Genomic DNA, 12,401 nt, shown 5'->3' with positions numbered 1-12,401 from the left:
CCTTAATGTTTATTGTTTTAATATTTATTATAGGTGCTTAATGTTTATTGACTGACTGCATGGAACACCAGAAATAAACCCTTTGTTAAGTGGAAGTTAGGGCAGCTAGGTGGTACAGTGGATAGAGTTCCAGGCCTGGAGTCAGGAAAACTCATCTTCCTGAGTTCAAATTCGGCCTCAGACACTTACTAGCTGTATGATCTGGACAAGTGCCTTAACCCTGTTTGCCTCAGGTTCATCATCTGTAAAATGAGCTGGAGAAGGAAATAGCAAACCACTCCAGTATCTCTGCCAAGAAAATCCCAAATGGATAATAAAGAGTCAGGCACAACTGAAAAATGCCTAAAGTCAATAAGTGGAAATCGTGGCCTACCTCCTTCTTGGAAGCATGGCCACCTTTATATCGCAATTTGTGAGCCAAATTTTCCTATCCATCTATTATTCCATCTTTCTGCTCTGTGCCCAGGGGTCGCAATATAGAGAAAGATGTGATCTATAGCAAAGATACCTCTGAATCCAGATGAGGTTGAAAACTCAAGAGCTTGAGTTACATTTACCAGCAGGGGGCAACATATAACCAAATTGCTAACTAGCCTTCACCCTTTCCCTAGGGACTGTGTGGAAGGGTTATGTGGTAGCTGAAATTACCCCTGGATTAGGCAGTGTACTAGCCACATGTTTACTCACAAGAAAGGTCAGCAGTGAGTTGTATTAATGATGGACTCACACTACTTTGTGCTCAGCACTCACTGGAGTTGTGAAAGCAGTGTAATTCAAGGGAGTGCTTTTAAGAGATTTTTGTGTTTTTCCAAGTAGATTCCATGTTATACAAAGGGTGTGTGCTTATAAAATCATATTACATTTGCAAATAGTAGCTACATATACATAATCATAAAATGATATGTTGTGCTTAGATAACATCATTAATTTTCTCAAGCACCAGAAAGACCGCAGTGAATTTTGACAGAAAGGCAGATGGATTGGCGTTTTGGCTCAGCCACTTAATAACTATTTGACCTTAGACAAGTCAATTAGTTTCCCAGGGCCAGTTTTCTCATCTATAAAATGGTAAAAATCATGTTTGCCTTGCCTAGCTGGATAATTGTTAACATTGCTTTGTAAACTGCAAAGCACCATATAAATGTGAGCTGTTGCTATCTTATCTATTATCAAATCCTCACTAGATCCTACAAGTGGGCAGGGTTGGGTCTAAATCCCAGGTCTTCCGACTCCCAAAAACGAAGGGCCCTTTCTATTATGTACTTTACTGAAGCTAAAACATTTCCCAGGATCTTATGAGCCTAAAAACATAAAAATGTGTATTTAGCAATTGAATGTAGTTCCAAGTGGTAAATAAGAAATGATAACAAGAGAGATATTTAATGTTTAAAGGAATAATTTTTTTGAGAGAAAAACAATTAAACCCTTTTAAAACAATTCATTTTTACTCCTGTACAATTTTGGAGATTATTTTTGTCCTCTACTCATTACTTCCCTCCCACCTCTCCTGCTGAAATATGAATGAAGTAATTGAATCAGAAAATGGACAGAACTTCACTCCCTAAGATAGATACTCTCTCCCCTAATGTGTATCGCTGAGCTTTTCTTTCTTTCTTCAAAATGAAACCAGTTCCAAAACAAACCAGGAAAAGAAGTTTGTGAAATTTAGGGCCTGAAAGTAAGCATTTCTGTCTCTGCCTGTGTCCTTAAGCCTCTGTATATCTCTGGCATGTCTTTCCTTGTTTCTAGTCCAGGTAATCTAAAACTGCAAAGCCCCTGCAGCATGGTCAGTGGCAGGTAATAACTTTACAGCAAAATGTAAGTCACAGCTCAAAATAATTGACCCAACTTAATGTAAGGTCTAATGCGGCAAAGTAAGTAAGTGGAGGGAGTTAGGAGGGAGAGAGGGGAGAAATCAAGGAGCAAATGCAAGTCCCAATTTTTGAAATGGTGATTTAGACCTTTCAAATGATACTTTAAGAGGATGCTTTGTGATGAGATGCCCTTTAGCCTCACATTTATCCTATTCTTCTGCTGCTGGAAAGTCAGTGAAAGCCAGCTACCTGCCAGCTACCTGTTCTTTGTGTACAAGCCTCAGGTGCCCCATCCCCAACAACAATCTGCAATGATGTCATTAACACCTTGCAACCCAAACCCACTGGGAGTGAGTTGGGAAATCCCTCTGGCAGCAAGGGGTCATGAGAGAATGGCCTCTGTTGACAAATTTTTCTTAAATTCTCCCCTAAACGTTTTCTTTTAATATCAGTGGCTGTTCTTGTGACTGCTTTTAGTTATTAGAGGAAAAAAGAGATAGATATGCCCCTCACTGACTCCTGGTTTTAGACTTGGAGCTGGCAGAAGTTTGATTCAGTAAGGGCACACTGGTCCTTCAAACCTTCTAGGCCCCAATAGTGTCTCGGCGGAGGAGTAGGGGTGAGGGGGGAACAAGGTACACTCTGTAAGCCTTTGTCTAATTGAATCTGTTTCATTAGCAAGTCTACTCAAAGAGAGTCTGCATGCTCAGAAAATTACATTGCAACCACCTGTGCCTAACCTCAAAATAAAGCATAAATGAGAAAGGGATTCCTGGGGTTTCGCAACATTGTTGGGGCTCTTTCCTTCAAGAATCGCTCCACTTGCCAGGCACACTGCTGTTGCTTCCAGAAGGACCCATGGACCTGAGCGAGCTGGATATCTAGGAGTCTGTGGTATAGCTGCGGGCTTCTCTGATTAGTTGGGTTTTCTCATTTGCACAGGTGGGCTGGAGGGTGATGGGGAAGTCTGCCTCTAAAAGAAACAAAGCAACATCCTCTTCATTAGATTTCCTTTCAAGGACAACTGATAGATGTATTTCAAGAGAAATCAATTAGGTATATATACACATATATAAACACATGCATATATATACTATACACATACATACATATATATACATACATATATGTTACATATAGGGGCAGCTGGATAGAGTACTGGACTTGGAGTCAGAAAAACCCGAGCTCAAATGTGACCTCAGACATTTACTAGCTGGGTAACCCTGGGCAAGCTATTTAATCCTGTTTGCTTCAGTTTCCTTAGCTGTAAAATGAGCTGGAGAAGGAAAAGGCAATCTACCCCAGTATCTTCGCCAAGAAAACCTCAAAAAGAAGTCATGGAGCGTCAGCAACACATGCGTTATATATATAAAATACTATCTATCCATCTATCTAAAATACATTCTGGATATTCTTCCATTTGTTGGTTCCCTATGGAAAAGACAATATTTGTTGGCATAATTTGTCCTACTGCCCAGCTCTACATTTTCCTGATACTCTCATTCCCTAACCTCAAAGCATCACAGAATTTTAGAAGGAGCTATCTATTCCACCCCCCACACATACCCCTCCTTCACCCTTTTATTTTACTGATAAGAAAACAGGTTCATAGAAAAATGACTTGCCCTAGGTCACACAGCTGGTTAGAAGCAAAGTTGGGACTCAAGTCAAGTGAACAAGCATTAATTAAAAGCCTACTATGTGTTGGGTATTTTGTAAGCCCTGGGACTATAAAGAAAGGCAAAAAAAAAGTGCCTGCCCTCAAGGAGCTCCCATTCTAATGACAGAGACAACATACAAACAACCCTGTACATACAAGATCTCTAGGATAAATTGGAGGAAATCTGGAGGAAAGGTACTAGCAGTGGAGTAGGGTGGGGTGCGAGAGGAGAACTGAGAAAAACCTCTGGCAAAAGGAAGATTTTGAGCTGTCTTGAAGAAAGCCAGGGAAGTCAGGAAGTAGAAATGAGAAAGAAGAATATAACCAGGCCTAGGGGCAGACAAACCAGTGAAAATGTATGGGATCTGGATATGGAGTGTCCTTTTCAAGAAATAGAAAGAAGCCAATGACTAGAACCAAGTCTGGAAGGGCATTTGTGGCATTATGTGGGTCCTCACCTATATATATTATCGTTTTAGATTCCCATCACCATTTACTAAAGAACATTGCCAAAGTAAGTCATCAGCATTATCCCTTGGAGTCCAGTTTTATCTCTAGCTCTTTTCTAGAATTTTATCTCGTGAATTTCTAGGCATCTTTATTGCTCTTCTTTCAACCATTTGGTGACTCTCTTAAGGTAGCTAGATTAGTTGATATGCAAATGTGATTCTCCTTCAATCTTTTTCAGTTAACTTTTTTGATTAGATTTGTGAGGCTCCAAGGCAAACACACTTTTACCTGCCCTTATTAGGTGCATGCTATCCTTGACAAGACTCTGCCATGCACATATTTTAGTTCCTGGTCCAGAAATCCAAATTAAGTTCAAAGATGCCATTTTCTTAACCAACTGCTTCTCAAATCTGCCTTTCACTTTTGAAACATTTGTGTTTGAATAGCAACTGTAATGAAAATACCACCTGTGCCCCTAAGACCTTTAGTCTTTTTGCCTAAGACTTCATAATCTTTAACTATGTTTTCTAGATTTCTTCTGGCAGTGTAATCAAGAGTGACTCACCAAAAGTTGGTATTAGTCATCAGGCTTGACAAGCCCTGGGAAGCCCTGTCACATCCTGCTCAGATACCCTGAGAAGACAGCATACTTCTGAATTGTTATTTGTAAGATCAACGATAACTGACTCAGTACCCCTAAACGGGGAGTTAGCAGCCACCTAGTGCTCATTTTTTTTCCTCTTAACCTGGGATCCATGAACTTTTTTTTTAATTGATAAATATGTTTCACTTACAATCACTTTTTTTCATATTGCTTTAAATTTCTATTTTATGCAATTGAAAATATCATTTTGAGGATCATAGGTTTCACCAGACAAGATTAAGAACCACTACCCCAAACCTTTACTGTATGATTTCTCAACTGAAGGTGCCTGTGTATTATTCCTTGGAATTATGATTCCATCTGTTTCCTCCTCAGAGTCTAGTTCAGTTCTCATTAGGGAGAGCCTCATATTTATGCAGGCCTGTCCTTCTAATTGGGGCATGGCTGGGCTTCAGGCTGTGGCCAAGCACACAGAAAGAGAATGGTAAGCCTGGGGAAGGAGGGGATGAGCATGCCTAACATGAGAGAGGTGACTCTTCATGACACCTCACCTCCCCACTTATGCTTTTGAACACTTCTCACTCTCTTCAGGTAGTTACTGCATCAGACAACCATAACGATTGGTTTTCCTCTCTGCCCAAAGGGCTATAAAACTGTGCTTGATCCAGCAATACCACTGCTAAGTCTATAACCTGAAGACATAAAAGGGGGGGGAACCTATTTGTACAAAAATATTTATTTTTATTTTTTTGGGGGGGGTGAGGCAATCAGAGTTAAGTGACTTGCCCAGGGTCACTACAGAAATATTAATAGCAGCTCTTTTTGTTGTGTCTAAGAACTAGAAATCAAAGGGATGACCATCAACTGGGGAATGACTAAACAAGCTGTGGTATGTGATTGTGATGGAATATTATTGTGCTATAAGAAGTGACAAGCAGGATGATTTCAGAAAAACCTGGAAAGACTTACATGAACTGATGCAAAGTGAAGTAAACAGAATCAGGAAAACATTATATACAGTAACAGCAATATTGTTCGATGAAGAACTATGAATAACTTGGCTATTCTCAGCAATACAATGATCCAAGACGATCCCAAAGGACTAATGATGAAGCATGCTATCCACCACCAGAGAAAGAAATGATTGTTTGAATACAGACTGAAGCATGTTATTTTTCACTTTCTTTCATTCTTTTTCTTAATTTCAAGTCTTATATAAAGTGACTAAAAAGGAAATGTTTTACGTGATTGCACATGTATAACCTATATCTGATTGCTTCCTGTTTCAGGGAGGGAGGAGGAAGGGAGGGATAGAATTTGGAACTCAAAACTTAAAAAAAAAAAACCCAAATGTCAAAAAAAATTGTTTAGCTTGTAATTGGGTTAAAAAAATAAAGTGTATTAATTTTTTTAAATGATTGGTTTTCCTTTTGCTAGCAAGGATCTGTTTATGTCCATGGTGAATATCAGTGGTAACATCACTCCCAGCCCTCTCCTCTCCATGTCAACAAGAGGAAGGAAGCAGCAAGAACCACAAAAGAAATAGTTCTTAGTGGGCATAACTAGAAGTCCAGTGGGCACAAGGGATTAGCCTTAGGCAAAGCTGTTAAAAAATTGAAATTCATCTTTGTGTCATACATACATACAAACACACCCTTCTCCTTATCTCTCTACCCTTTGTTCATACTCTAACCCTATAGAATTTTTTCCCTCTACCCTTCAGCTTGGTACAATGGAATAAGTTTAGCTCTCCAGAGAGAAGACCTGGGTTCAAACCCCAAAGGTTGTATAATGCTAATAAGGGTGGGATTTTTGCCTAGACTTTCCTAAAGTGTGAAAACTTTGGATAGATATGGGTATGAAAATTAGAAATGGAATAATTGGCAGGATGGAAATGGAAAAGGATTCTCCAAGGTAGCTGCCATCTTTGAATATACACTGCTTTCCTAGTGGGCTAGGCGCATGAAGCACATTTGTACTGTGGTCAACAGCAGGAAGACAGACCTTCAGGTCTTCTTTCTGATGTTTTGGGAAAGGCTTGTGAGTTTATTACTTTAAGAAGTTCCCCTAAGGTCTGGGTGGACTGCATCATTTCATGTTGTTCACTGGTGCCTTAGCAACCCATGATTGATATTTTCATATAGAGGAAGATAATGTAATTTAGCTTCATTACAGCTCTAGCCCCTACATAGGGCTTAAAAATTATTACTTTCTCTGAATTCTGAGATGATGGGGGGATATGACCCCTTCTGTCACAGTGAGTAAATGTCACGGTGAGCCTCACACATAAAATATAGAGAGAATTTAATATCTTGGCCAAGAGCAGGAGTCTAATTACACACCATACGGCATGACCTCAGTGGTTAGAGAACAGTTTGGGTTCTTTCCAGGGGGAAAAGCAAGAGTGAGTAAGCTGTAAACATATTTTTGTGTGTGCTGCAGCTGACATCTTGGGAACAAGGTCACACTACAACTGCTTCTCCTTTAGAGGCCATATCAAAAAAGTGGGAGGAGAAGGAATGGAATCAAGGAGGTGGAGGGTGATGACTCCATGAAGATGATATTTTATTGCACTTTGATTGAGGATTTTTGTTGTCCAATAATTTCCCCTTTGGGAAATTCAATTCAGGTTTATATTTATTAAATACCTACCATGTGAAAGGCCAATAAACCTCATACACACACACACAGACACACACACACACACACACACACACACACACACACAAGCACTGTAGTGATTAGAGAGTCAGAGCTAGTATTATCAGGAAAACCTGCTGTTTGAGACCTGCCTTGGGCTGTGTGAACCTAGGCACCCTCTAAAGGAGCCAGTCATTGCCAGTCATTCTGACTTTGGCCTCCTACTGTTCTTCCAATGACTCAGGAAGAGAGAGTGAGACTGACAACTTTGTGCAACTCTGCCTCACTCAAATCCAATTCACAAGCAAGTCAAGACATCACGATGGTACTCTTGGAAAATGAAAGATAAGCAACAACAACCAACTGGCATTGCTAGAGAGTTTCCTCATTTTGGGAGTTCCCTAGATCAATGAAATCCCAAATCCAGTCCCTATCCCTATGTGAAAACGACTATGCTGGATACTGGAGGTACAAGGATAAAAATGTAGCCCAATTTTGGTTCTCAAGAATCCTGTGTTCTGATGAGGAGGGAACTGCTTTGAGGTTTGCAAATCACTTTACATGCAAGCTCTCATTTGTTCCTCATAACAAGGCTGTGAAACAGTTTATCCTCACTTTACAGATGAAGAAACTGAGGCTGAGATAAGTGTTTTGCCAAGGATCACTTAACTACTAAGTGTCTGAGGAGAGATTTGAGCCCAGGACCTAGATCTTCCTGGGTACAACATATACACAAAGAAGGACAACACAGATCTGGGGAGCAGTCACCTTGCAACCTGCTGTCCTTGTCTATGAAGATGATCCTGTTGACTCAGAATCAACAGAGCCCATCTTGAAACATGGTTGTTTCCTCCAGTGATGGTGGTAGGTCATCTCTAAACCATCCACACACTCTCCTTAGGTCCCTTCCCATCCAACAGCATGACTCTTCAACACAACATGGCAGGCCAGGGTAAAGGATATAGTGTGTGTCTGCCAGAGGAAGTTCGTCACTGTGCGAAGCTAGATGGTTGTCTTGAGACCTGGCCATGGTCTTCCCAGCAAAATCAACCGCAAAAAAGCAGGCTGCTAGCACAGACACTAGACTCCTGACTCCCATTCCAGTGCTCTTTCTATTATAATAAATGTGGAAGCCTAAGTAGAATCGGCTCTCAGGACTGCTTATGAATTTAAAATTATATGGCCAACCTCTCCCACTGACCAGAGAGGCCAGGTATGTAAAGACTGCAGTATATGAAGAGGTTGCAGGTAATACCTGGCAGAGACATCTGTAAAGAGAGCATTACAGGCTAATAACAACAGAAGGCAGCTAGGTGGCACAGTGGATAGGGCAGTGGGCCTGGAGTCAGGAGGACCTGAGTTCAAATGCCACCTCAGATGCTTACTAACTGTGTGACCCTAGGCAAGTCACTTAACTCTGTTTGCCTCAGTTTCCTTATCTGTAAAATGAACTGGAGAAGGAAATGGCAAACTACTCCAGTGTCTTTTCCAAGAAAACCCCAAATGGGATCATGAAGAGTCAGTTATAACTGAACAACAAGTAGCAGAAGTCTTCCCCCCCCCAAAAAAGGATTATAAATCAATTAAAATTAGAAGTCTTAAGGAAGCTTGAGGCAGCTGGAAAATATTTCCAATTGTATCATGTAAGTCAATGGGGAAAAAATAGGATTTGATATTCCAAACATTGATTTGTGTGGATTGAGGAGTATGTGTATAGTACATTCCATCATGTCTTTAGCAGGCAGATGTCAAGCATCAGAATTGAAATTAGAAGCTGATGTCTATAGTTAGCTCCTGTTCAGCCTTGTATGGCATGGGGAGACAAGGAAGTGCTAAATGGATGTCGTCATTGGCAGCCCTGAGAGCTCATCCTATTTGGGCTTTACTTTTGCAGATTAGAGTCTTTGAATAACAGGTTCACACGCACAAATGTTTTTTTCAAAATCATTGTGAAGTGTAGAAATGAAATCATCTGTGGTCATTACAGGCTGGCATAAGCAAAGTGTGATTTGTGGTTGTTATTTGTACTCAAGACAAAAATCTCAGACTTCCTTTGAAAGAATGAGCCAGATAATTCAGGTAAAAGCATTCCAGCCCTCCCTTAGGAGCACCCTATATAGGCTGATGGAAATCTCCTTTCACTGGTGATAGACACTGATTATTCTGTTCTTGTAACACCCTCCCCTAATGTAGGTTATAAAGGAGTAGTTTGATGGGAGAAAAGGAAGTGAATTCAAAGGAATAAATTTCGAATAATAGCCTGTCTGGAGAAATCTCTATTTGGAATCTTCCAATGACCATCTAGATGTTGTTTAAACTAGAAAAACAACTATAGCCACCCAAATCATGCAGTGGAGAGATGGCTAGGTCTAGAGGCATTGGACCTGCCACTTACTACCTATGGGACCTTGGAAAACACATCAACTTTTTAGGCCTGTTTTGTCAGTATCTAAAGGGTACTTGATAGAGTATAAGCTCATTGAGGGCAAAGACTGTTTTGTTTCTGTCTTTGTATCCTATGTCTAGTGCACATACTAGGTACTTAGTAATTGCTTGCTGATTGACTAGGTGACCTCAAAAGTCCCTTCCAACATTAAATCTATGATCTCAGGATATTATATGCATGAACTGGTTGCCTCATCAGATGCACTGTAGGAGGAACTCCTGTACTTGAGTGATCAGTTGGACTGTATGCCATCTAAGGTCCCTGCCGATGCTTGAGATTCTATGATTAGCCTTGAAATGAAAAGAATGAAGTGATTACTAAATAGGTAACTCATGTTTGCTGCCCTTTTTCTTCTTTCCTTTAAAAGTCACTAAAGCAAAGTTCTCTAAGCCAGAATGTCATCTTTTTGGAGGGGTTGGGGTAGGGACTATTGCTCCCTATCTCATCCGGCTAGAAAATCAGTGGCCACTTACAGGCCTAATACCTCCTTCCTGAACTCCTGATTGGTAGTGAAGCTTTAATCTGCTCTGTTTCCAACCTGGGCCAATTTGTTCCTCCTTGGGCAGCCTGATGGCCCTCTGCAACCAGGGGCTTATTAGTGCTAGACTTAGTGCAGAAACCCGATGGGCTTTAGCCCCACTGCAGTTCAGAACTCCTGAGCTCCTGCAATCCACCAACCTCAGGCTCCTTAGTAACTAGGACTACAGGTGTGTGCTCACAATCACTTTCTAATGGACTCATTTTTAAAAAAAATCTATTCTACTCATTACCAGTCAGAGGTAACTTGAGAGTTGTGTTCCTGATAGTTCCCTTTCAAAGTCCCCTAAAGATTGTCTGTGCAGGATTGATCTAGTAATATTTCCACACATGAGCTGAAATACATACAAGGAATAGCCTTCACATGGACTTCCTCTGACATTTATCCATAGAAGAATTTTCTTTCACTGTGTATTAATCTATAAACCAAACCAAGTCTTTTAGAAATCTCACAGAAACAGCAAATTATAGTCAGAAGAGACCTCAGCAGCCATCTAATTCAAATTGTACCTGGATAGGATTTCCACTGTAGTATACCAATGTGGGTGGCTGAGTGGTGTGGTGGATAGAGTGCTGGGTCTGGAGACAGAAAGACCAGAGTTCAAATCTGGCCTCAAATACTTATTAGCCCTATGACCCTGGGCAAGTCACTTCACCTTTTTGCCTCAGTTTCCTCATCTGTAAAATGAACTGGAGAAGGAGATGACAAACCACATCAGTATCTTTGCCAAGAAAAATCCAAATGGGGGTCACAGAGAGTCAAGCACGACTGAAACTATTCAACAACATTACCTATGTGGTCATCTATCTTCTGTTTTCAGTCTTCCTTCATTGAAAGAAACTATTACCCTCTAATTTTACTTGAAGAAAGCTAGACTTTTTTAGGTTTTCCTGTAATTAAGTTAAAATTTGTAATATCTACCCATTATTTTTGGTTTTGCCCTGTAGGGCCAAATGGAATAAGTCTAATACTTCTTCCAAATGATAACCCTACGGAGTCTTCTTTTCTTGACTAAGTGTCCCTAGGTCCTTCATCAGATTCTCTAAAGGCAGGGACTCAGGGCCCTTTGTCACCTTCATTCTCCCCCATGGATGTTCTCTGATTCATCAATGTCCCACCTAAATGTATTGCCTAGTAGACAGAGGGGAAAGTCTTAACTAAAGAATTAAATAAAATGCATTCATACATAGCATAGATCCTGACAAAAAAAATGTCAGTTTTTAAATACATAGAAAAAGGAGGGGTCTTTTCCTTCCGGACAAAAATAACAAGAGATGAATGGAACCTGGTTGTTTTTTAGTCTACAATCTGACCTTTTAAACAAAATTGTGAGCACAGTCGTGCCAGGTCTGAGAACAGCAAGGGGTACATAGATTAATGACCAGTCTTTCCAGTCACCCTGGAGGCTGGAAACCTGCGAGGAATTTGGCTCTTGCTATGAATACCTGTTCCAGGAAGGAATCTACCACAGCGACACTTACAGCAGAGGCCATTCAATAACTTGGTGGAACTTAAAAACAACAACAACAACATTACCACAGCAACAGATTCAACAAGAGGGAAGAACATGGCTTTTCAGAGAACTCTGCACTGCACCATTTACAATAAGGGAGTTAAGAGTCGTTAGCTTTGATTTCTCTGCTACGAAAGAGGAGTTAAAGGTAGGGTTTACTCAAGGATGGCAACTACCTTACTCTTCCAGAAACTATCCTTAAACCTGAATCAAATGCTGAATTTGGGGCCAGATAGACCATTGGTCTGAGTCTGCTGATGTAGGTATTTCTTATGTTTGGACATACAGAAAACTTTCAGATTGTGAGGTGAAATGTCTTAGTTGGAAGGAAGGAAGGGAGGGAAGGAGGAAGGAAGGAAGAAAGAAGGAAAGAAGGGAGAAGGAGGGAAGGAAGGAAAAAAGAGGGAAAGAATGAATGAAAGGAGGGAAAGAAAGGAAGGAAAGAAGGATAAAGATAGGGAAGAGAGGAAAGAAGAAAGGAAGAAAGAGGGAGGGAGTATAAAAGAAAGAAGGGAGGAAACAAACATTTAAGTGCCTGTTATGTGCCAAGCACTATACTCTGAACTTTAAAAATCTGATCATTTGATCCTCACAACAACCCTTAAGTAGGTGCTATTATTGTCCCCATTTTACAGTTGAAGAAACTGAAGCAGACAGGTGTGTTAAAATTGTATCTTGTTCTGGTCCCCCTGACCACCACTCCCCCTTCTAGTTAGTATAATAAGTAAGGTTATAA

General features: G+C 40.5%; 1 protein-coding gene across 1 annotated transcript in view; it reads right to left on the bottom strand.

The window, feature by feature from the left end:
- Window positions 1-2,695: 2,695 nt before the first annotated feature.
- LOC114053727 (dnaJ homolog subfamily C member 5B-like) overlaps window positions 2,696-12,401 on the bottom strand; it is a 44,417-nt gene continuing 34,711 nt past the window's right edge. The window contains exon 4 of the mRNA XM_027876861.1: window positions 2,696-2,787. Coding sequence (XP_027732662.1) covers window positions 2,696-2,787 — 92 coding nt within the window. The remainder of the gene's footprint in view (window positions 2,788-12,401) is intronic.

Source organism: Vombatus ursinus, unplaced genomic scaffold (assembly GCF_900497805.2).
Source record: "Vombatus ursinus unplaced genomic scaffold, bare-nosed wombat genome assembly UNPS02014812.1, whole genome shotgun sequence".
NCBI classification, from domain to species: domain Eukaryota; kingdom Metazoa; phylum Chordata; class Mammalia; order Diprotodontia; family Vombatidae; genus Vombatus; species Vombatus ursinus.
Note: the sequence above shows the minus strand (reverse complement) of the source record. Positions and strands in the feature narration are given on the sequence as shown.